The sequence below is a fragment of the Lolium perenne genome, chromosome 5 (genome assembly GCF_019359855.2).
Source record: "Lolium perenne isolate Kyuss_39 chromosome 5, Kyuss_2.0, whole genome shotgun sequence".
Lineage (NCBI taxonomy): Eukaryota > Viridiplantae > Streptophyta > Magnoliopsida > Poales > Poaceae > Lolium > Lolium perenne.
This window is the reverse complement of record NC_067248.2, coordinates 49,189,679-49,212,966: the sequence shown is the minus strand read 5'-3', so window position 1 is coordinate 49,212,966 and position 23,288 is coordinate 49,189,679. Positions and strand designations below refer to the sequence as shown.

Here is a 23,288-nt window from a genome sequence, read left to right as displayed (position 1 = left end):
CAAGATGTTTACCGCGCCATGACCTGATATAAAAAAAGTTGATCTTAGCTTTCTATATAGTTGAGCTGCATAGCATTTTCTCCAGGAAAAAAAACATATCCTACTACCATTTAAAAAAAGGGAGATGTTAAATCACATCCTGTGGTGATTAGGTGTTGTGGCTGTGGATGCAATTACATTTTTCCCCAACTAAGTGAGCTACATTACACTTTCGAAATTCAGAACTATTGTTCACAGATACTTAGATTCATGTTTCATGATAGGGCCCCAGTGTTTCTAATATATTTTAGAATGGAACCAGGGAGTTTTAAAATTACCTCCCCACTCGTCTACAAATAAGTTCTGCAAATCGAAGTTCTCGATACCTGTAACAGAAGCACATATATATATGCATCAGTTTTTGAATACCTTAAAATGACAATATAATATATATTTTCGGTTTTCAAAGTTCTAACTGAAGAAGATTCTCTTTTACTAAAAAATATACAAGATTCTTAAATTTTTGGCTTTCTGAGAGGAGTACAAGTAAATATATTGGCCATATTAGTGGGTGGTAACAGTAAAAGAGCTAGTTCTTCAACATCCTTTTGGTTATCAGAAAATAGAAGTTCCTCTCAATCATGTGAAAAATATGGACTATCTATAGTACACTCTTGTGCTACATGAAAAACATGGCCTCAAACTATTGTTCAGAAGTCGACCGTTGTATGGTCTATTGATGTATACATATATCTTCCATGATGTTGTAGTATAAATAGCTTCTGAGTGTAATGAAACAACGAAATAAGATACCAAGAAAGTTGCATTGGTGGCCTCAATCGTTTCCGATAAAAGCCCTCCTCCTCCCCTGTTCTCTCCCTGGGAATCTTCGTCAAGTAGGATAGAACAGCTTGACCTCGTTTCCCCATCTCAAACGCCTCAAACCAACATACAATCTAGCTACCAAAAACTTTCTGCTCATGACCGCCACCATGACACTAGCTGTGTACACCCTCCTCTGACAAGCTGCACAACGAATTGCCACCATAGACAAGTTTCTTTCCCTATTGTGTGCTCTCCGGCCCATCCACCTACTCTTGACCGGTGCTCTGTCGACCGCTATGGTTACCTTCTACCTCCTACACCGTCCTAGAACTGTTTATCTTGTCGACTACGCTTGCTTCACAGCTAGAGAGATCCATCGAAGCCCAAATGCCAGCCTCCTCGAGCATATGCACCTCTCTACGTCCTTCAGTGATTCCACCATTAACTTCATCGAGCGAGTGCTCGGGCTCTCCGGCATGGGTGAAGAGACATGGATAACATCCGTATTTACCTATATCGAGCCATACTGCAGTCTAGATGACGCTCGTGCCGATGCGGAGCTTGTCATCTTCTCGACAATTGATGACCTATTGGCCAAGACAGACATCAACCTTGATGTGATCGACGTCCTAATCACCAACTCCAGTACCTTTTGCCCAGTGCCATCTAATGCCGATAGGATCATGAACATGTACAGGCTGCGAGGTGACATCCGTGTCATCAACCTCTCTGGAATGGGGTGCAGTGCTGGGGTGAGTGCTGTGGGGCTCGCACAGAACATCTTACAGGACCTTCCTTCGGGATCGCATGCGCTGGTGGTGTCGACGGAGAGCCTTGGTCAAAACTACTACACAGGAAACAGGCGTTCCATGCAGTTGGTGAACATCTTGTTTCGAATGGGTGGCAGCGCCATGTTGTTATCGACTTGTAAGCTCAAGGCTCGGTTCAAGCTCGCACATGTCGAGCGGACGATCTTCAGTGAGGATGATGGTGCTTACCGGTGTGTTTATGAAGAAGAAGATAGTGAGGGAAATAGGGGGTTCGCTCTATCTAAGGACCTGATGGCCATCGCCGGAGACGCGCTCAAGGCCAACATCACCGCAATAGCACCGCTTGTCCTACCGACCTCAGAGCTGATCAAATATATTCTCTTCTACGTGGCGAGGAAGGTGCTTCATGGGAGGAAGATCAGGCCATATGTCCCCAACTTCAGCATGGCGTTTGAGCACTTCTGCATACACGTTGGTGGACCGGCAGTGATCAACTCGGTACAGCTTGGCCTGGGTCTAACTGACGAGCATGTTGAGCCATCGCGTATGACACTGCATCGGTTTGGGAACCAATCAAGTGCATCTGTGTGGTACGAGTATTAGCGAAGATAGTTTTAGGGTTGAACGACGTGCCCTTAGGGGTGTCGGTTTCGTGTTAATATAGGATGAAAGCCCATCAAGGCATTGTACAAGAAAAGGGGGGCCGGTATCGTATTGGAGTACTACTCCATATACATACGGTAGACATAAAACAAAGCCTATTACAAACTATATTCAACAGCCTCCCTTAATCTCAACCGTACGCTTGAACTCATCAAGTTCCTTTACTGGTAAGGGCTTTGTAAACCCATCTGCAACTTGATCCTTGCTTGAGATAAATTTGATATCAAGACGCCTGTCAGCAAGTGGGGCGGGCCCACTTCAAGTCAAGGGTATTCAGTTGAATACCCAAATAATTTGACAAATAACGTGATATATATAAATAAATGTTCAATGAATATATGAAAAGAAAAACGGTCCTAATATGACAAGATTGTTGACGTAGTGAAATGGTTTGGTTTGAACTATTTATTCATTTGGTCTTGAGTTCAACCCCCCATGTATGCATTTGTTGTTTTTTCTTTGCAAAATAACTTTGGTGCATGTATTTCTGTTATAGGAAGATCATATAGTGTTTATTCTACTATTACTTTTTCATGTTAGCTTCAATTATTCAAAATTTTAAGAAATTAAAGTTTTGGTAAATTCATATGTTTCTCAGGCACAAATATCCTTCAATGTGAAGGTTTCTCAAGAAAATATGAAATATGTGTGATCATTACTCCATAATTAAATTATTTTACAAAAAAATTAATATAATTATTTTTACAATTTTGAATACCCATAATCAAAAATTTGGGCCCGCCCAGCAACACGCTCTCTCACAAAGTGAAAATCAATTTCTATGTGTTTTGTTCTGGCATGAAACACAGGATTTGCAGACAAGAAAGTAGCACCTATATTGTCACACCATAGACATGGTCTAACTCTGATAGTCACACCAAGTTCTCTGAGAAGAGCTTCAACCCATATTAACTCTGTTGTAGCATTTGCTAAAGCCTTGTACTCAGCCTCAGTACTTGATCTAGAAACTGTAGCTTGCTTTCGTGCACTCCAGGATATTAAATTTGGTCCAAAAAACACAGCAAAACCACCAGTTGATCTTCTATCATCAAGACAACCTGCCCAATCTGCATCTGAAAAAGCACTGAGCAGACTTGAAGAAGATTTCTAGAATGTGAGACCTACTTTCAGAGTACCTTGAATATATCTCAAAATTCTTTTCACAGCTGTCCAATGTGTTGTGGTAGGAGCATGCAGAAACTGGCAAACCTTATTTACTGAATAGGACAAATCTGGCCTAGTCAAAGTAAGATACTGAAGAGCACCAACTATACTTCTATAAGTAGTAATATCATCAGGGCCAAGAGGATTACCATCAATCAAGGACAGCTTTTCAGTAGATGACATCGGTGGGTTGTGCACTGTGTCATGCCAACTTTTGCAAGAAGTTCAGTAGCATATTTCTCCTGTGTGAGCAACAGTCCATTGTTGATCCTCTTTACTTCAATTCCCAGAAAGAAATGTAAGTCACCCAAATCTTTTAGAGCAAAATCACTGTTCAGATCTTGAAGAAGCGCAGCAATTGCTCTTTGAGAAGAGCTGGTTACTATAATATCATCAACATAGATAAGAACATAAATAGTAATGCCTCTCTTGTTGTATAGAAAAAGTGAAGTATCAGCTTTGGAAGGATAGAAACCAAGGGACTGTAGTTTTGTGCTTAACCTTGAATACCATGCACGCGGAGCTTGTTTTAATCCATAGAGAGCTTTATCAAGTTTGCAAATATGATGAGGATTTTTAGGATCCTCAAAACCTGGGGGCTGTCTCATATATACCTCCTCTTCCAGAACACCATGTAGAAACGCGTTCTTGACATCTAGCTGTCTTAGACTCCAGCCTCTGGAAACAACAACAGACAGAACAAGTCTAATAGTAGCTGCCTTGACAACAGGGCTGAAGGTGTCCTCATAGTCAATACCATAGCGTTGTTTAAAACCTTTAGCAACAAGACGAGCTTTGTATCTGTCAATTGTACCATCAGCATGCTTCTTAATGCGATAAACCCATTTGCAATCAATAATATTTTTGCTTGGATTTGACGGAACCAAGTGCCAAGTTTTGTTATGTATGAGTGCATTGTACTCCTCAGACATAGCCTCACACCATCGAGAATCTTTAAGTGCTTCCCCAAGTGTTTGTGGTTCCCCCGTTGCGGCGAACAGTCCATATCTGATAGTGCCATCTGTGTACCTTTTCGGCTGACGAATGCCTTGTTGGAGACGCGTCAGAGGACGCATAGAGGTTGTCGAAGCTGGATTGTTGGCGGCAACATAATTTGGTGCAGTATGTGTGTCCACAGAAGATCCAGCAGACACAGAATCATTGGGGTCATCATTAGCAACAGAAAGGCTGCCAGCTGTCGCGTCGGCAGAGGCTGCTGGGCTGCCAGCATCAGGACTGGCAGAACTTGGAGTGTGGCCTCCACGCGCCGGAGAGGGGGACCGGTCGGGCGAGGCGACGTGGCGCACGGACGGCCGCTCGGAGCAGGACGGTGACGCGGAGCGGGACCGTCGAAGCGGAGACAACGACCTCGAGCACCCGCGCCGAGACAGATTGTGCGCGCGGCGAGACGCTTCTCCTGACAAGCCAGGCGACACAGGATCCGAGGTCTGGGCGGGAGAATCAACCTGGGATCCACCACCAGTTTCGTCATTTTGTGCAGCAACATTAGAACTGCCATTTGAGCTGATTTCTGCTGGATTTTCACTCAAATCTTTTTCTGTTACTTCCTGTTCATCAAGTACATCTGCAGGAACAGCATCTACAGCAGTATCATTAGTAACAACAGGGACAAACGGTAAAGGCATATAGTCATTAATGTGTGTCTCCCCATGAGTAGATGTAAGAGATGAGTCGGTGGGCAAAAGAAGAATTTCTTGGCGGAGACGAGAACCAGCATTGGGGTTTAGTGAGGCAAAAGGAAACAGATTTTCATCAAACACCACATCACGAGAGATATACACACGCCCAGTGGAGGGATCAAGACACTTGACTCCCTTATGGCGAGAACTATAGCCAATAAAAACACATCTGGTGGAGCGGAAAGCAAGTTTTCTTTTGTTATAGGGGCGCAGGTTTGGCCAGCAAGCACAACCAAAAACTCGAAGGGACTCATAATTGGGTGTAGTGTTAAGAAGACGCTCAACTGGAGTATCATGATTTATCACTTTGCTGGGAAGAAGATTGATAAGAAAAGTGGCTGTAAGAAAAGCTTCATCCCAGAACTTTAAAGGCATGGATGCATTGGCAAGTAAAGCAAGACCAACTTCAACTATGTGACGGTGTTTGCGTTCAGCAGACCCGTTCTGTTGATGAGCATGTGGACAGGAGACATGATGAGTGATGCCAATTTTTTGAAAGAAACCATGTAGCTTTTCATATTCACCACCCCAGTCGGTTTGCATAGTGACAATTTTCCTATCAAATTTGCGTTCAACTAACTGCTGAAAGTTGAGAAAAACTTGATAGACATCAGATTTCTTTTTGAGCAAATAAATCCAGGTGAACTTGCTAAAATCATCAATGAAGCTTACATAATATGAATGTTTTCCAACAGATAATGGTGTTGGACCCCATACATCAGAAAAAACTTGTTCCAACGGAACAGTGGAAACACTATTAGAGACAGGGTATGATAATTGATGGCTCTTAGCTAGTTGACAAGAATCACAAATATATGGGTTTATTTCAGGGGAAAACGAAATTCTATGTTTCCTAAGAACTTGCTGCACCACAAAGGAGGAAGGATGTCCTAGGCGGCGATGCCATGTAGATGACGATGGCTTTATTGTAACGAAGGCTTGCTTGGAGGATCCAGTAGACAGTGGCACTAGTGGGTATAGACCATCACGGCATGGACCTTGAAAGAGAGTGCTCCCGGTGGCCAGATCCTTAATCAAAAAGAAAAAAGGATGAAACTCAATGAATACATGATTATCAAGTGTGAATCTATGAACAGACATGAGATTTTTAGATGCACTTGGAACATGGAGAATGTCTCTAAGATGAAAAGAACTATGGGGAGTACGCAACATAGAATGACCAATATGACTTATTTGCATACCGTTGCCATCAGCCGTGTGCACATGATCACGTCCTGTGTACTTCTCCTGGGTGGATAGTTTGCTCAATTCGCTTGTGATGTGATTTGTAGCACCAGTGTCAGAATACCAGTTTGTGTCCACGCCATATGAGGCCATGTTTGCACCCTTGGTGTCTTGATCATCACGGCGTCCACCACCATTGCGCCTATCACGCTGAAACCTCCACCAGCACACTTCAGTAGGATGTCCATGCTTCTTGCATATCTGACACTCAACATCAACAAACGGAGTAGGTACTCTGTCTCGGCGACGGCCATCATCACGAGGCCCATCCCGGGGTCCATCATCCCGACGCTTGGGTCGGTCATCATAGCGAGGGCGCCTATCATCATGGCGCGGACGCTGATCATCCCGTCTGTCACGGTTGTCATCACGGCGATCACGATAATCATCAGGGCGACGATCATCACGACGGTCACGGTAATCATCACGGCGGTAATCATCTTGCCGAGCACCATAAGCTGGCTGACGGTCAGAAGTGCGGCGAACAAGGTTAGCAGAGGAGACAAACTCTTCTGCAACTGAATCTCCAAGTTTGTGCATCTGATCAAAGGACTGAAGCTGGCTGTAGAGATCTGTCAGGGAAGTGGAAGGATTTGCACGAACTGCTGTTTTCAGATTGTTGTAATCTTCACCAAGGCCATGAAGCATGTACCAAATCAACTCATCATCATCAAGTGGTTTGCCCACAGCAGCGAGCTCCGATGCAAGAACTTTCATCTTTGCAAAATATTTTTCAGCAGACATGTTCCCCTTCTTGGTCTCATTGAGTGCAGAGCGGAGGTGTTGAGCCCTGGCCTTTGACTGAGTTGTGGTAAGGGAGTTGATGGTTTTCCACACCTCGGCAGAGGTCTCAAGTCCAAGTACATGAGAGAGCATATCGGAGGACAAGCAACTCAGAAGATAGCGCAAAACCTGTTGGTCACGGGCTATCCAAACGTCATATGCAGGATTATCAACTTCGCTCTTCACACCATCAGTGTCTACTTCGATGGTTTCTGCAGGGGCCTTGTCACTTCCTTCAACAAGCTTGAGAACGCGAGCACCTCGAAGTGCTGGGATGACAAGGGCTTTCCAAATCAGGGCATTGTCGCGGGTGAGGAGCTGTGCGAGGGGCGCGCCCAGAGCAGCGGCCAGGGAGGAGATCGAAGATGCTGATGAAGAACCCATCTAGGGTTTTGGCTTGATCGCGGGAAAGATCCGACGATTTGTAGCAGCAGCGATGGCAGAGTACTGCGACGGCGGCTGATTGTAGACGGAAGTAGATTTTTGAGGTTTTGAGGGGCGGCGGCGGCAGAATATGCGGCGGCAGCGGCTGTAGTCTTTTCGGGTTTTGGTTGTTTTGGGTTGTGGGCGCGGCAACAGATAGCTCTGCAGCGGCGGTTGTCTGAGGTTGTCTGTTTTTGGAGCGGCGGCGGCGGCGACCTAGGAGGTGCGGCGGCGGCGGCGGTGATCAGGCAGCGATGTCGAGGAAGAGCGGCTCTGATACCATATTAGCGAAGATAGTTTTAGGGTTGAACGACGTGCCCTCAGGGGTGTCGGTTTCGTGTTAATATAGGATGAAAGCCCATCAAGGCATTGTACAAGAAAAGGGGGGGCCGGTATCGTATTGGAGTACTACTCCATATACAATACGGTAGACATAAAACAAAGCCTATTACAAACTATATTCAACAACGAGTTGGCATACATCGAGGCTAAGGGACGAATGCGAAAGGGTGACAGAGTGTGGATGATCGGGTTTGGAGCTGGGTATAAGTGCAACACTGCAGTGTGGGTATGCACCCGACCATCCCTCGATGCCAACGGGCCATGGGCCAGCTGCATCCATCGTTACCCAGTGAATGTCTAACAAAGAAGGTTAAACTTAGCAAAGTTTGCACCAATAAGCACAGACAGACAGATGTGCCTTCTTTCTGGCCAATGGCTTTTGGTTGGAAAGTGAACTTGTAGGCTTCAGATACTGTTAGTATCTGGTTTCCACTGGTTTGTAATAAGCTTCCTTGGGGCCTAAAAATCGTGATCTAGTAGCTTTATAACTGCTCCTGGTCTGGTAGCCCTAGCGTGGTGCCTTTCCTCCCTTTTGTTTTTGTTTTGGACATCTGCTACGCTGTTATGCTTCGTTTCGATGAAAATGGAGCTGGGGAGCGCTCCCTGTTGATCTAAAAAATAAGCAGAGACAGAGTACAGATGAAACCACATTTCTTTAGTCTGAGAATAAAACGCTGAGCAGCTAATTTCAGCATATGACTTCCATGTGTAAAAAATAATCGATGATTTATATGGAATTTCTTCTAAACATAGTCACCATAAATGCATAGATATAATTTTTATCATTGGTCATTTCTCTGATGCTTCTGGAACTACCATATGAGCTAGTGCATCTTATCTTTGTAGCTTGAACAAAGGATGGTCATTTCCCTGATGCTTCTGAAACTACCATATGAGCTAGTGCATGTTATCTTTGTAGCTTCAGTGTTGGATTGAGAAGAATAATACGAACACAGATTCTTTTCACAAACACATCATAAGTAAGAGTCGTCTCAATGGTGGATTCATAGGCAAGCTTGCTTCTACAATACTTACCTAGTTACCTCGCACCAAGCCACCAAATGTGGGTAGACAGATGCCCAGCCTTGTTTGAGACAGCAAATCAGCTTGGGCCTTGGGCTGTTACAGGAGTGGATTGCATGAAATGTATTTTCAGATTACACAAAGAATTGTTATTAACTTACCATGTAGATTGTAGAGAGGTTGAGAAACTACGGTATAACCGTGCCCTGAAGAGGCCTCCTGAAAATAGTGAAAGAAAGAAATCTTCCATCTGACTGACTGATCAATTGAAGCCTCGCGATTCCTTTAACAGACCTATTACAGACATCATTCTTGAACTTTGTAAATTGGTACTGCAATGAAAGTAAGAAAGAAACGGTGGCTTTTTTCGGTGAAAGGTAAAGGTCGGCTTAACTTTCTATGAAGCATGCAAAGCCATATTTTGATACCCTGATGTCTGCCATCGGACCTTCCGTCGAACAGGTGGTGAGCGATGAAAGGAGACCGACGTGGAGTACATACATGGAGCACCCTGCCGGTCGGTCAGGCAGCGATCTCGCCGTCGATTGAGTACGCGGACACCACGTCACCACGCCGGCCTGGAGGATGGAGACGTCGGGCTGTTCAGCCACACGGGACAGGAAGAGAGACTGAGAGGGTGCAGACGTGCAGTGCAGCGCAGGCATCTGCAGCGATTGCGACGGGGCACGCGCTAGCTAGCGAGCAAACTGGTATTCGTTGGGTTGCGCAGTGAGGCGGCGGCGATGGCGAGGACGGCCTGCGCTGTCGTCACCGTTGGACGGCACCAACCACCACTACCGCAACTGTTGAACAACATGAGTTGGTGTTCAAGATTTTTTTTTTTTTTTTTGCGAAAATTCCACCGATCTATTAATAATCATCAATAGCAGTACAAACTGACCCAAAAGTAATAAAAATTACAAGTAGGTCTTTCGACCACCTAGCGACGACTACAAACACTGACGCGAGCCGAAGGCGCGCCGATATCCTCACCCCTCCATCACCGGATCCGGGCAAAGCTTGTCGTAGTAGAGCTTGTTGTAGTAGACAAACGGGAAGTCGTCGTACTAAGGTCCCAAAGGACCAGCGCACCAGAGCAGCAACCGTCGCCCAAGATGACAACTTTAGATCGGAAGAGACTGACCTGAAACCACACCAACGAACACGAAAACCGATCGGATCCCGCGAGATCCGCCGGGCACATGACTCCACGCGCCCTCTGCCGATGCTAGACGCACCACCAGAGCGAGGATAGAGCGGGGAGGACCTTATTCTAACATCAAGATGGAACCGCCGCCTCACCATCCCGAAGAAGACACTGAAAATAACCTAACAAAGAACGAAAACCCTCCCGCCGACGAGAGGCCGTGGTCCGCCACACCTCCAAGGCCCTAAGGCCACCGGAGACGGAGCGGACCAGCAGCGTCGCCGGCGAGGGGACGGAACCCTAGATGGGTTTTTTGAGCCGCCTTGGGATCCCTTCTCTGGAAGTCCCGAACGTGTAAATAAACAATCTTGACCGACTGGCATAATGGCATGCTTTATTAACTGTTGAACAACATGAGTTGGTGTTCAAGATTTTAGTTCTGTTTTTTTTAGGAAAAGCCATAATGGCATGCTTTATTAACTTGCGTTATAGATACATCATCTGCTAATACTCCGTCCGTGTAACATGTGGTAGGTACTTTTAAACTAGATACAAATTAAAATGAGTGAACCTATATACTCCCTCCGGTCAGATTTAATCGACGTGGAGGAAGGCTTGATCATGCATGTTGGTGGACACGTCAATTTATTAGAACCAGAGGTAATACTAAAAATAGACTAGATACAAACTAAAGTATGTGAAATAAAAATGGTTAACATCTTACATTTCCAAACAAAGGGAGTACATGTACATGTGAAAGAAAATCAGGAGGGTTTCTAGCCATAGTCCCCTCCAATCGACTAGCTAACACGTGCGCAGCCACATTAGCTTCTCTAGGGCTGTGATAAAACACAACTTCAGTAAAGTTAGGACTAAGAAGAGTACATTACTCATATATCGCCACCGCCGGGCCGAATGAATTGCCAGCATTCTTCGCTGCAGTCCGAATTCACCTCAATTCTATTACAACCTAGTTACCTGCTCGAGTTTTTGCCGTGGAAGGATCTGAAGTCTGCCTATGGCACAATCTAACCAGACGATCCCTCAAAATAAATCCATCCAGTGGTGGCACATGACACTAGCCTGGCCAACAAAATGAAATGGACACGAAAAATAGCCATCCTGGAGCCCTTCTCCCAGTTATCAGATCATAACACAACACTTCTGAGAGAACTGCAATGCATGTCGTGTAAGATGGATAACGAAGAACACAATCCCTCAATCTACCATCCCCCCATCTTCTGTATCTAACTAATACGGTGTACAAGCAAGGACTCGACTATGAGCAGAGGTCATGAGCTGCGACGCTGCATACAAAGGCAACTGGCATACTTGCACATCGGAGTTCATGGTGTCTCAGGGACTCGACTAGCTGAGGACCGATTTTCTGTCTCAGGGTCTGGACTCACATAATTTGTTTGCTGCTTGGGAGATGAATTTCCCTGTAAGCAGCAAGGGAAGTGTGAAACAGCAACAACAGCAATTCAATAAAGACAGAGGTACTTATAGCATCAGAAATCATGGGGTGTACAGCTCATCATACCATCTCAATATCTTTGGATTCATGGCAGCAGTTGGGTTTTTCAACAGTCTCAGTTAGAGTCTCTGGAGATGCGAGTGTAGAATCCTGCATGCATACAAGGAATATTTCATTTTGGCGATGTGGGTGTAAAGCTACAGAAAGATTATACCTCTAAAGAATTAACGGAATCAGATGGTCACTTACCTTAAGGGACTGTGGGCATTGTTCTTGATTACTGCCGGTGTCAATTCTCGACTTAAATTCTACAGTTGCAGTCGCTGCCAAATAGATTAAAAAAACATGTGATTCAGCAGCATTTATATTTTATAAATGAAGTATGTCATGGACACCTGAAATGTAAATGGCTAATGGCAGATAAATGGCTTGATAAATTTCAATGATGCTGTATCTCCAAGGACAACAAGCCAAGGAACAGATTATGTGATTGGAAACAATGTAGTGAACATCTTTGACGGACAGTAGATAGAACTTACTACTTGGCAGAAAGGGGGTTCAGAAATATTGAAAGAAACTACAGTATTACAAGAAAGTACTGAACTTTTTCAGTTCACAGAAATGTGTCCACTTGCATTCTAAGATGTCTTTACTATCTTATGAAGATGTGCCCGCCAACTTTGTAAGGTTAATTTGGTAGGGAGATCATTAAGAATGGAGATTTACCTGCTTCATCAGTTACCAGTATCAACCTATGTTCATTGGGTGGATCACATTGACTACCTGGAATGCTATTTGTTTAACAATCCAATATTAATGGCATGTAAAGCTACAATAAATATCATTTGCTTGTTGTAAATTCCTATATTGAGACTCTTACCTTTCTACTTGCTCTTTATTTGCATAATGTTGTCTGTCCTGACATTCAGAAACTGGTGAAGAACTTTTCACTTCCTAGTATATAATCAAGAGAAGTAGCTAAGAACTCCAACGCTGGTAACAAGAGATGCATATACGAGTAATGGCATTCTACCTTACCTCATGCCCAATGCTGCTAAATATGTCTTGAAATTTCCCTAGAGCAATTTCCATGTTGTGAAGCTCTTTAAGCATTGCCTGCATAAAGAACAGACAGTAACGATTTAAGTTTTCGGAGTTCCAGAGACAATTGGAAAGCTACAAACATCCTTAACAGAACGACCTGCTTATCTGAAGTCAACCTCTCAATGATCTCATCCTTCACCAGCAGAGATTTCTTAAGGTAAAAGCGTTAATGGAAAAACAACAAACTTGGTGAGATCAATAGAAAGTAAGAATGAATATGCAGAATGCTTTCAACGTAGTAAATGGATATTTCTTCTAGCTGGGGATGAAATTTGTTGTTAAGCTTCTCAGCGTCAAGTTGTTCCTTCAACTCATATATGATCCTTGCCCTATTACGAAGTTCAAGCTGGTAACTTGTAATTTTATCTCCCAAGAAACAAAGTTTCTCTGCATAAAAGATGTAGCAAAATGGGAACAGATTATACAAATATTCTCCATATACATGGTAACCATTATCATTACAAGATCACAATCTGAAACTGAAGCCACATTACAGGAAGACACCGTACCAACAAAATCTTTCTCGAGTACAGAAATCCGTTGGACCTTACCCTTCAATTCAGAGACTGAAATAGAAATGTAAGGTACATTAATGCATAATTATTGAACTTGATTGATCAAACAACATTAATAATACAGTAATAAATATCCATTTGCGTTCATACCTACATTTTCCTTCTCGCCAACTAGACATTCCATATCACTTAGTACTTGTGTTACCGCAGTGACTTCCTTCCCTACGGAATTAAATAAAGCCAGATGCGAATTCAGCTTCTCTGAAATTACAGCAATCTGTTTATCCTTCATCTGGATGGTCCATTGCAGAGAACAAGCGGAGTCCTGCTATCAAAAGCCAAACATCAGTTTGTCTCCATAAACAGTACAGATTTCAAGCCTATACTCTTTGTACACGCAAAATTAATTTGCCATCCACAAATTGACATGGTGTTACATCTACAGAAGCATGTGCAAGGTACAAATGTAAAAGGTCAGAAACAGATGGTACACCATAGAAAATGTACACAAGAGTAGATTGCAGCTGCTCACAAAACGAAAGAGGTAGATCTATCATACAGTATTATTCTCCTGTAATTTACCCATATACTTGATGGTGGTAAAAGAAATTTTAAGATAGATATCTGAAGGGATCTTTGAACAAAATATGTGACTACTACAGAACATAAAGTTCAGAAGAGTTCATTTCTGAGAGAGAAGACAATGGAACGAATTCGACTTGGCAGTAACAATAGCCCAAATGAAGGGGCAAGTATAAAGGGCGCGTGACACATGCCTCGTAGTGTTTCATGAATGCCTCCCTTGACTGAAGCAGCCTCTCCATGTTTTCTTTCAAATCCTTTTCGTTTCTTCCCAGCATCTCATTATCGTTTTCAAGGCACTTGACCTGTACAGTCAAAGATAATTGTAAGGACACTCTCAGCCCGACAGAATCTAAGCACATTCAAGGGGAAAATTCAAGAATTCTCTACAAAAAACAAGGAGCCTGCGCTCCTGATTTCATTTCCAGAAGCCGATAATGCAAACCGAATTCTCTACAATTGCATCATGGATTAAATTTTTTTTTTAAAGCAGTGTTGCTTATGTCTAATAAGCTTATTATCGTTTTCAAGGCACTTGACCTGTACAGCAAAAGACAATTGCAAGGACACTCTCAGCCCAACAGACACTAAGCACATTCAAGGGGAAATTCGAGAATTCTCTACAAAAAAAAGATCGAATTGAGGAGCATGTGCTCCCGATTTAATTTCCAGAAACCGATAATACAAAACGAATTCTCTACAATTGCATCATGGATTAAAAAAGAAGAACAGTGTTGTCTAATAATCTAAACACAGGATACACTATCATATGATTCGTCAAATCTAAATTGTGAGTTCGGTTGGTGTAGGCGGGCGAAAGAACAATTCCAATACATGTGACGGCGACAGCTACTGGCTGGGGCAAAGTTGGGGGAATGGGGGGCACGAACCCTGGACTCGAGCCTCCGCAGCGCGTCGTCCCGCGCCGCCACCTCCGCCCGCAGCTCCCGCGCCTCCCGCCGGTGCTCCTCCTCCGCCTCCTTCCACCTCTGCGCCATCCACCCCATCCCCACCCAAAAAAAAAACCCATGTCAGAGAAACATCCCTCCCAAAACCCTAACAAGTCCAGCACCGACGGAAGCGAGGCAGAGACCTGGCTGGATGCGTGCAGCTCCTCGCGCGCGGCCCGCTCCCGCTCCTGCGAAGGGAATGGGGGGAGAAGGAAGATGAAGGTCGCATTCGGAACTCCGGAAGGTTCTAGAGGGCGGGTCGGCGACTCACGCGGGTGAGACGGAGATCGGAGACGAGGGCGAGGAGCTGCAGCTGCAGCTGCGACAGCGCCGCCGCCTCCGCCTCCATCGCGCCAACGCTCCGTTTGCCTTCGGCGCCTCGGTTACTCTGCTCCGGTGATCCGACGGCAGTCCGTTCGACAAAGGCCTAGGCCCGTGCTGCCAGGGCCGGCCCTGGCCATGTGCAACACACACAGAACGTGTTTGGTAGCTCGCATCCTTAACTCGTACTCGAATCAATTTGGGTCTTTAGTAACGATGATAATTAGTCTTTGAGAAACTACCAATTACTATATTGACGATGTATTTTACGGTATATTATTTGGGGTCTATTGTTCCACTAGCAATGTTGATCTCAGATAATACCGGCAACCTCGTAACAACCTTTACTTATTGTCGTATAGTTAGAAACCGAGACTGTCAATATCACATGTGCTACTCATAGAGGCATAACCAGGTATATCTTATTTGGTGTTTTATAATTTCACACGTCTATTAGGGTTTTCCTCCGATATCAGTAATATCCGGAACTAATACAATTATAGCATAGAACCATAAAATTAATTATGAAACAAGAAATATAGAATAATACTCCTACAACTTTACTATTATCTCTAGCGCATATTTCCTTTAGTGCAGTGTCACTGAAATCTAATTGGCGTAACGTGGATGACAATGGTGATATATATGTGAAGAGTATCTATGTGTAACGAAAAAATAAGGATGAAGTGAGTTAATCAGCATAAGTAGAAAAATCAATATAGCTCCAAGAAAGTTATTGAAACAATTTACTCACCTAAGCCTAATTGAGATGGGGTTCAAGGCTAGACACACCATCCACTAATAGTTTATTATGTTTTGACCTCCACTTGTTATTTCTTATGCATTGTGACCGAAATAAGTCTATGCTACGAAATCAGGTAGCATGAACAAAGATAACATGACAAATCAATTCACAACTGTTGAATACTGACTGGTCACAATTCCTACAATGAAGACATCACAAGAAACTATCTATCTCCATTTTTATGCACTTTCCTCCAATTATACCCCTATTTTTATATGCACGGGTTCTAACTTAGTTACAAGAGTACTTAATTTTTTAGAATAAGAGAAGAACAAAGGATAAAAAAAAAAGTAACACAACATTGCTAATGTGCTTTTATACAAGTAATACATGACCTTCTGGGATACATAAACAACACCGACAATTAACCGAATCTACAATCACTTTATTTTTCAGAATATACCACACCGTTCTAAACAGAACATTCAGAATAATATGAGGTCCTAAGCAACACATACACCTTCGCATAGCATAAACAACTCATCTACAATAGCATAAACAACTCTTTCAGAAACACGTAAAACGGATTAATGGAAAATAGATTAGCGAGATACTGATTTCTGATTCTAAAAAATAGCCCTAGCTATGAAGATTTATACCTTCGATTATGCGAGAATTCATCGGTGTCGCCCTCATGTCCGGACGGCTTGTCATTGGCTGCGCTATCCACAGATGCACCGCCCACAACCGAACAAGGAGGCCGGAGAGGAATCCGGCTAGTAAAGTCATGAAAGAAATTACAATTGACTTTAAATTTTGGGTTGGTAACTTATTACGCTAATGTATATAAATCATGTACCGAGGGTTGGTAACTTTTAGCCTGAAAAAGAATATGTTAGAATATAGCAACATCAGACCTAGTTTTGAAGATCTCGCCGAGATTAATTTATTGGCGGAAACAGATTTTAAACCAAGTTATCTTTTGAGAGATAAATATTTTGAATATTCGAAATAGGGAAAGATTATGCTGATACTAGCAGATTTGTGTAGTGCATGCATGCAAAAAAATTCCTATATGGAAATTTTTGAATAGAAAATATTGATGAAAACAGAAAATTCATGTCTTGATAAGTTTTGAATATTCGAGCGCTAGCTAGGGCCCCCTGTTACAAGTTTTTTTCTCTAAATAAAATTTTGTGATATAGTATAATCTTGTACTAGTAAACTCATTCCCTTTTCTTAATTTTTTGGGTGTTATTTAATATAGAAAAACATCAGAGCACATGTGTGTAAAGATTGTGAGTTTCTTATGTTAAAAAAAAGGTTGCGATTTTCTGAAGACTAGTCAATTCACACGGTGGTTAGCCTTCATGTCAAAAAGAAAAAAAAAGGCTCGCTCGGGATAAGTTGTCAAAAAAAAAAATAGCGTAGTTCGGGGTATAGCACGGTCAATCGTTTGTCAGTCCAACACGAAATCAATTGATCATTCGCAGCAAAATTAACTGATAATAACGTCCAAACCCCACACGTCTGACGAGGAAACATATACTACTACGTCTCTTACTATATAACCCCAACGGAGAGATATGAGGTTCGTTAAGCCAAGCTCCAAACCAGCAACCAATCAAACGACACACGTTCAGCCGATTTCGGGACGGACGACGCGGCCGGAGATCGATCCCAATGGGCGCCTCCCACGAGTACTCGCCCGTTCAGCCGGAGCCGGAAGAGCAGCGGCAGCGATCATCGCCATCGCCAAGCGATTGCGAGTGCTGCTTGGTGGTCTGCGCGCTGCTAATCTTGGTCCTCGCTATCGGCATCCCGCTGGGCTTCCTCCTGGACCAGGTTTTCTCCCAGGTGCCACACTACTCCGTCGCCATCAACCACGTCTCCGGCCTCGACCCGGCGGCAGACCTCGCCGGCAGGCCGACGCTGGAGCCCGAGTTCAACCTCACCCTCCGCGTCGCCTCGCGGGGTCTCTGGGCCACCGAGTGCGCCGAGCCTCACATGTACGCCGCCGTGTCCTACCGCGGAGTCGCGCTCGCCGCCAGCGGGACCTTGACGCAGCAGATATGCGCCGGGCCGATGGAAGGGGTGGAGCACCGCCTCGTCGCGAGGGGCGCTAGGGTGGTCGTGCCGGGGTCGCTGCTGGATAGCCTCGCCATGGACATGCGCGGCGGGGCGCCGGAGTTCGACGTCGAGCTCCGTGGCCCGGGGCCGAGGCACTTGCTGTGGCTATGCGGGCCAAGGATGGTTGGAGACGTGGGGGCTCTCGAGATGGAGTGCCATAACTACTACTAGCACTACGGTCGGCACGTGGTACCTGATCAACCCTACAGATTTTATGCTTCATTCTAGCCAGAAGCAGTTGACTGACATTTATGTTCTTCTTATGAACAGAGTGCAATAGGGTCCTCTGGATGGCATGATGAATTTTCAGGGATCGATAGGGTCCTCTAGCTACCGGCCATGATGGAATTTTACCGATGGAGGACTCCTTTTTTTTTGCGATCTTGATCGACCATGTGCAATTTACTACTCTTTTGCTTATCAACTTTGGGTCAATATATCTGCTTATCTTGTACGAGTATGAGCCTATGTGGTATGAAATGCTCATTTGATCATACAATGTTTATGTGTTTTTTCTTGCACCTTCTTCACTTCTTCTCAAAACCGGTAGCATACATCAAACAAGATGGAATTATGGTGTGGTTATGCAGCCACCACCGTCCCCGTCACCATCGCCGTCCCCACCATCGTACCCCCGACCCCATCGCCATCGACCTCTCCGGCTTCAAGTTCGGTGTCACCATCCACTAGGGCATGAACCGGGACAGGCTCCGCCTGCCCCAGAGGTTCGCGTAGATCGTCGATGGGAAAGAGCCCCGTGATGTCATATTGCGTGTATCCGGCGGCGCCATCGGCATGTGGTCCGTGGAGGTGTTGTTCGACGGTGAATGGCAGATTTTCCTCAACAACGGCTAGAGGCGCTTCGCCCACGCTTCGCCATCAAAGTCGGGCACTCTGTCGTCTTCAAGTACGACGGCCACGGCATGCTCACCGTCAAGGTCTTCGACGAGACCATGTGTCGCCGCCACTATCAGAACGATGAGTATGAGTGTATGACTAGAGGAAATTGCAAAAACCAGCAACTCTTAGGGAGGATGTTGCGCAGACAAGTGACTCAAAAATTTCGTTGCGTAAACCACTCTAAGAGTAATATGGTGTAAAAGGTTTTAATTATCACTTGACCGTGTATTAGATAGTGTATTAGACAATTTTAGAGTCCACTTTATGGGCTGATCTAATAGCCACCATGTCATTGTAATGCGGCAAAAACTGGCTGGGGAAAACAAGTCTAATCAGAGTACAGATTCGTGACTCCCGGGTCTTCCTGGGCATTTCTCGGGCCGGGCCGGGCTGGCCTGAAAAAAGCCCGACGGGAAATCCTTGGCCCGAGCCTGGCCCGACCAACTTTCAGCATAATTTGGCCCGAGCCCGGCCCGCGGCCCGAAAAAGCCCGAATATTTCCGAGCTGGCCCGACGGCCCGGCCCGATCTAATGGTAAATTGTTTTTTCTGTGGCCCGAGCCTGGCCCGATTTAGTTACGGGCTGAAGAATGTTGGCCCGAGCCCGGCCCGATAGAGAGAAAAAGCCCGGCCCGGCCCGGGATTTTCGGGCCGGGTTGGGTCGGGCCGTTCGGGCCGGGCTTCCCATGCCCAGGTATACTCCCGGGCTCCGATGCTCCCATAATCAAAATACAAAAATAATTATATGAATTTCAAAGTTGTAAAAAATGTTCTTGATGTACCCAATGATGTATCCTACAAACGTCTACAATCATAATTTAAAAAACTTTATATTTTGAACTACATGAAAGTAAAAGTTTGGCACGCGCAATTTTGCCTCACCCATTGGAGTGGCGTGTGGGCTCCCACGCTGCAAATCAATGGTAATTTTGACGCGTGACCTATTTAATGTCTCTATTGGAGTTGCTCTTAGGATAGTAGTGGTACCTCCAAGCCCACCATGGATCAGACCTAGCTTTGACGCTTTGAGGTCACATAACGATGAAATATTCTTATTTAATAAATTTAGTGTCCAGGTTTTACATGTTTTTAGTTATTTTTAAAATCTGTAGATATATTTTTGATTTTTTAAATAAACCAAATAGTGGAGTTCAGGAGTCATAGAGACTTTCCCGAGCCTAGCCACTATTTTCTCCCGCAAACCCTTTGCTCTCAAGGCAAAGGCGGCCAACACGGCTATTCGAAAGGGACAACCGCAGCGGCGATGCCAACTGGTCACGGGAATGCCCAGTTTTTGTGACGAAACGGGCTTGTCTACAGTCTACTTCCGTTCTACTCGGCGACGACCTCTCGTTGCGAGGACCATGGGAATATTACAAGAGCCTGATACGACCACACGGCAGTGGCGTCGGGGCCAATGACGCCCGATCAAGTTGGTATTGTACAACACCAACTCAACCCCGATCTCCTTCCTTACTTCCCAGATGATGGAGGCTCGTTCCGAGGACCAGTCGGCCACTACAGTGGCTAGCCAACGACGAGGACGTCAGCGATTGAATCCCACGGTCCAATCTCAAATTCATATGGTTATATTTTTGACATTTGGTTACGTGGTCTGTTTTTCTCATATTTTTTTCTAAGTGTTAGTCCCTTTTGTGATTTGCTGATGTCATATTGCTCAAGTTATGCATAATTCTTTTCCTTTTCATTAGTTGTTACAGATATAGCCAAGGAAAAATATGTAAACAAATTAAATATGTTGTGGAACACAACTAACGACGTCCACTCTGGCCGGCTGCCATCTGCAGGCAACGTGGCTATCAAGTGTTTTTTTAATTGTGTAGTCTGATCGTTAGAGCTCCTTGGAAGTAAAAACTGTAGTCACTTGTTTGTGCAACAAAAACTTTGACTAGATGGTTTGTGCAAAATCCTCCCCAAAAATTGCTGGTCCATGCAATTTCCTCGTATGACTAGGAGAGGTCAAGATGAAGATGATGTAGTCTTCTACTATGTTTTATTACTTTCTAGTTTATTATACCAATTTGCTTCAAGCAAAAATTATCTCCAAATATGTATGCAATATATATGCAATTGACCAACACCGGACCGATTGGGTCAGCCGCTAGGCGCACTAACCGGCCAGACAACGGAACGGACCAAAATGAATTAGATGGGTCGCCGTTTTGGGTCAGCCCCGCTAGAGATGCCCTGAGACCACCCTGCACAATGTTCGGTTCTATCCGCAATCCGCGGAGATATTTGTGCTGAAAATGGAAAAGCTCTTCCACGCCGGTTAACGACCGAGTCTCCCTTTCTAATGTACCAATAAAATTGGCACACGCGTATGTACTGGTGTGTGAACACAGCATATCGGACATACCCAGGGTGTGATGTCACTCTCAGCAACGTGAACACAGCATATCGGACTAGAAGATATAGCTGGAAGCAACGACTAAGCGTGGACGGACGAACCGCTTGTATCAATTTGCAGTAGTACAGATACGACTTATTATTGTAGCTAGCTAGTCCAACGTCCACGAACACATTTGATCTACCCTAGTCTATATAAACCGCGCCACTGCCATATATGCCATTTCAATCACACCACCTGATAGCAAGCTTCAAAGGCTGCAACACAAATTAGTTGGGTATGGCGAACTCGGCGATGGCGATGTTCATGTTGATGTCTCTTGGGCTAGCAGCAGCACTCCTCTCCGCCGCTGGTCCCGCGGCCGCGCAGAAGTGCGACTGCCCGGCGGGCTACTGCTGCAGTCAATTCGGCTACTGCGGCACCTCCTCGGCCTACTGCGCTGGAAGCGGAGGTGGAGGTGGAAGTGCAAGCGGAGGTCTGAGCAGCAACGTCACCGATGCTTTCTTCAACGGAATCAAGTCCCAGTCCAGCGGCGGCTGCGCAGGCCAGAGCTTCTACACCCGTCAGGCGTTTCTGACCGCCGCCCGAATGTACCCCGCCTTCGGGTCGGGAAGCTCCGACGCCGGCAAGCGCGAGATCGCCGCCTTCTTCGCCCACGTCACGCACGAGACCGGACGTAAGTTCTCTTGCATCCAGGTAGTTTAACAAACTGGAATAACACGTTTTATCTTTGTAACTTATGTTAATATATATACTGCAGACTTGTGCTACATCGAGGAGATCAACGGCGCGAGCCACAGCTACTGCGACCAGACATTCCCGCAGTGGCCGTGCTACCCGGGGGCGTCGTACCATGGCCGCGGGCCGTTGCCGTTCACGTTCAATTACAACTACGGGCCGGCGGGGCGGAGCGTCGGCTTCGACGGGCTGAGGAGTCCGCAGACGATGGCGCAGGACCCTGTGGTGTCGTTCAAGGCGGCGCTCTGGTTCTGGATGACCAACGTGCACGGGGTGTTGCCGCAGGGGTTCGGCGCCACCACCAGGGCCCTCAACGGCGGCGTGGAGTGCGACGGCAAGAACCCCGCGCAGATGAACGCGCGGTTGGGCTACTACCAGGACTACTGCCGGCAGTTGGGCGTCGACGCCGGGGGCAACCTCACTTGCTAGACATGCACTGTATGCGATCGTGCATATCTGAATAATGGAGCACCAGTAATATTCTGTGGCCGCCGCAGATTTGCTAGTCAACCCAATGCTCCCCGTATCAATTTGTTCTTGCTCCTTGTAACTTCCAAGCATTTTGGGGAGAGAAGAGCCCCAAGGACCACAGTCCCGAGGGTTGGCCGATCATTTTTTCCACAATACATCCTAAAATGTGTATCATGTATCATAGAAGGAAGGAAGAAGGAATGCTAAGAAGCTAGTTTACAACACCATTGAGATGACAGGTTTATGCTGTCTAACAAAAGGTGCCGGCTCCTCGCTTAAGCCTACTCTCCTACCAGCAACTTTAGAGGCGGCGGAGGCGGGAAACCGAAAGCTTCACCGTGGAACAAGCCCACTGTTTTACATGCCTCGAACTCTAGACGGACTATCTGGATGATCTTTCGCACGCCTGGCCTGCCATCATTGAAGACGACGTTATTTCGGTGCTTCTAGATACACAAGAACGCAAGCGTGATTCTGATTTCTGTCCATCAGTCCGTCCGGTCTCTCTTTGCCGCTGTCTTGAGGGTTGGCCCCATGCATACATTTGACAAGTCAAACAAGAAAGTGACGCGATATATTTGTTGTTCTGGAGGTCTCTCCGATCCGGTTGGCACCTCGTAATGTATTTCGGCCACAAGCCAGATCATGAAACATGGACACGGCCACTCGGGGCCGGTCTTGTTAGATCCTGGCTTCCACGTATCATGCCAAAACGAGGTGCGTTTTCTACCACTCTTTGTGAAGAGCACCACTCATCGATCCAGCCAGTAATATGCTACCGTACCTCTTGGTCAGCTGCCGTCGTCTTGGACCCTGGAACTGGAAGGCCACCATTGTTGGCCGTGCGTGACCATGGCCTTTCGTCTGCTTTTACCTAAAATTACCCTATTTAATTTCCTTCATAAAAAATACCCAATTTAA

General features: G+C 45.4%; 3 protein-coding genes across 8 annotated transcripts; 2 read left to right on the top strand and 1 right to left on the bottom strand.

Moving 5' to 3' along the window:
- The first annotated feature begins 976 nt into the window (after window positions 1-976).
- LOC127299119 (3-ketoacyl-CoA synthase 6-like) lies at window positions 977-8,297 on the top strand. Its single transcript, XM_051329026.2, has 3 exons — window positions 977-2,170; window position 2,506; window positions 8,025-8,297. Exons 1-3 carry the CDS (start codon window positions 1,101-1,103, stop codon window positions 8,193-8,195), a joined length of 1,242 nt encoding a protein of 413 aa, XP_051184986.1. The 5' UTR covers window positions 977-1,100; the 3' UTR covers window positions 8,196-8,297.
- Window positions 8,298-11,742: 3,445 nt separating this feature from the next.
- Window positions 11,743-15,092, bottom strand: LOC127299120 (uncharacterized). 6 transcript variants are annotated; one of them, XM_051329027.2, is made up of 12 exons: window positions 14,964-15,092; window positions 14,836-14,880; window positions 14,633-14,731; window positions 13,937-14,047; window positions 13,311-13,485; window positions 13,155-13,211; window positions 12,896-13,032; window positions 12,743-12,802; window positions 12,580-12,657; window positions 12,422-12,495; window positions 12,268-12,332; window positions 11,743-11,864 (listed from the first exon to the last, which is right to left on the bottom strand). In XM_051329027.2, the coding sequence occupies exons 1-12, from the start codon at window positions 15,039-15,041 to the stop codon at window positions 11,758-11,760; spliced, it is 1,086 nt and encodes a 361-aa protein (XP_051184987.1). In that variant the 5' UTR covers window positions 15,042-15,092; the 3' UTR covers window positions 11,743-11,757. The 6 variants fall into 6 exon arrangements, 4 of the variants coding, with proteins under 4 accessions (XP_051184987.1, XP_051184988.1, XP_051184989.1 ...); XR_007850340.2 differs by having other exon boundaries at window positions 11,791-11,864; window positions 12,268-12,324; XM_051329028.2 differs by lacking the exon at window positions 12,268-12,332 and having other exon boundaries at window positions 11,796-11,864.
- A 6,275-nt stretch (window positions 15,093-21,367) lies between these two features.
- LOC127299118 (chitinase 4) lies at window positions 21,368-22,485 on the top strand. The gene is made up of 2 exons (XM_051329025.2): window positions 21,368-21,834; window positions 21,919-22,485. The coding sequence occupies exons 1-2, from the start codon at window positions 21,438-21,440 to the stop codon at window positions 22,323-22,325; spliced, it is 804 nt and encodes a 267-aa protein (XP_051184985.1). The 5' UTR covers window positions 21,368-21,437; the 3' UTR covers window positions 22,326-22,485.
- Window positions 22,486-23,288: the final 803 nt, after the last annotated feature.

Coding starts and splice junctions, on each gene's coding strand:
- LOC127299118 (XM_051329025.2), top strand. CDS start 21,438: ATGGCGAACTCGGCGATGGCGATGTTCATGTTGATGTCTCTTGGGCTA. Junction 21,835..21,918: donor CGTCACGCACGAGACCGGAC/GTAAGTTCTCTT, acceptor TATATACTGCAG/ACTTGTGCTACATCGAGGAG.
- LOC127299120 (XM_051329027.2), bottom strand. CDS start 15,041: ATGGAGGCGGAGGCGGCGGCGCTGTCGCAGCTGCAGCTGCAGCTCCTC. Junction 13,212..13,310: donor TGGCGAGAAGGAAAATGTAG/GTATGAACGCAA, acceptor TTTCTATTTCAG/TCTCTGAATTGAAGGGTAAG. Junction 13,033..13,154: donor ACTCGAGAAAGATTTTGTTG/GTACGGTGTCTT, acceptor TCTTTTATGCAG/AGAAACTTTGTTTCTTGGGA.
- LOC127299119 (XM_051329026.2), top strand. CDS start 1,101: ATGGTTACCTTCTACCTCCTACACCGTCCTAGAACTGTTTATCTTGTC.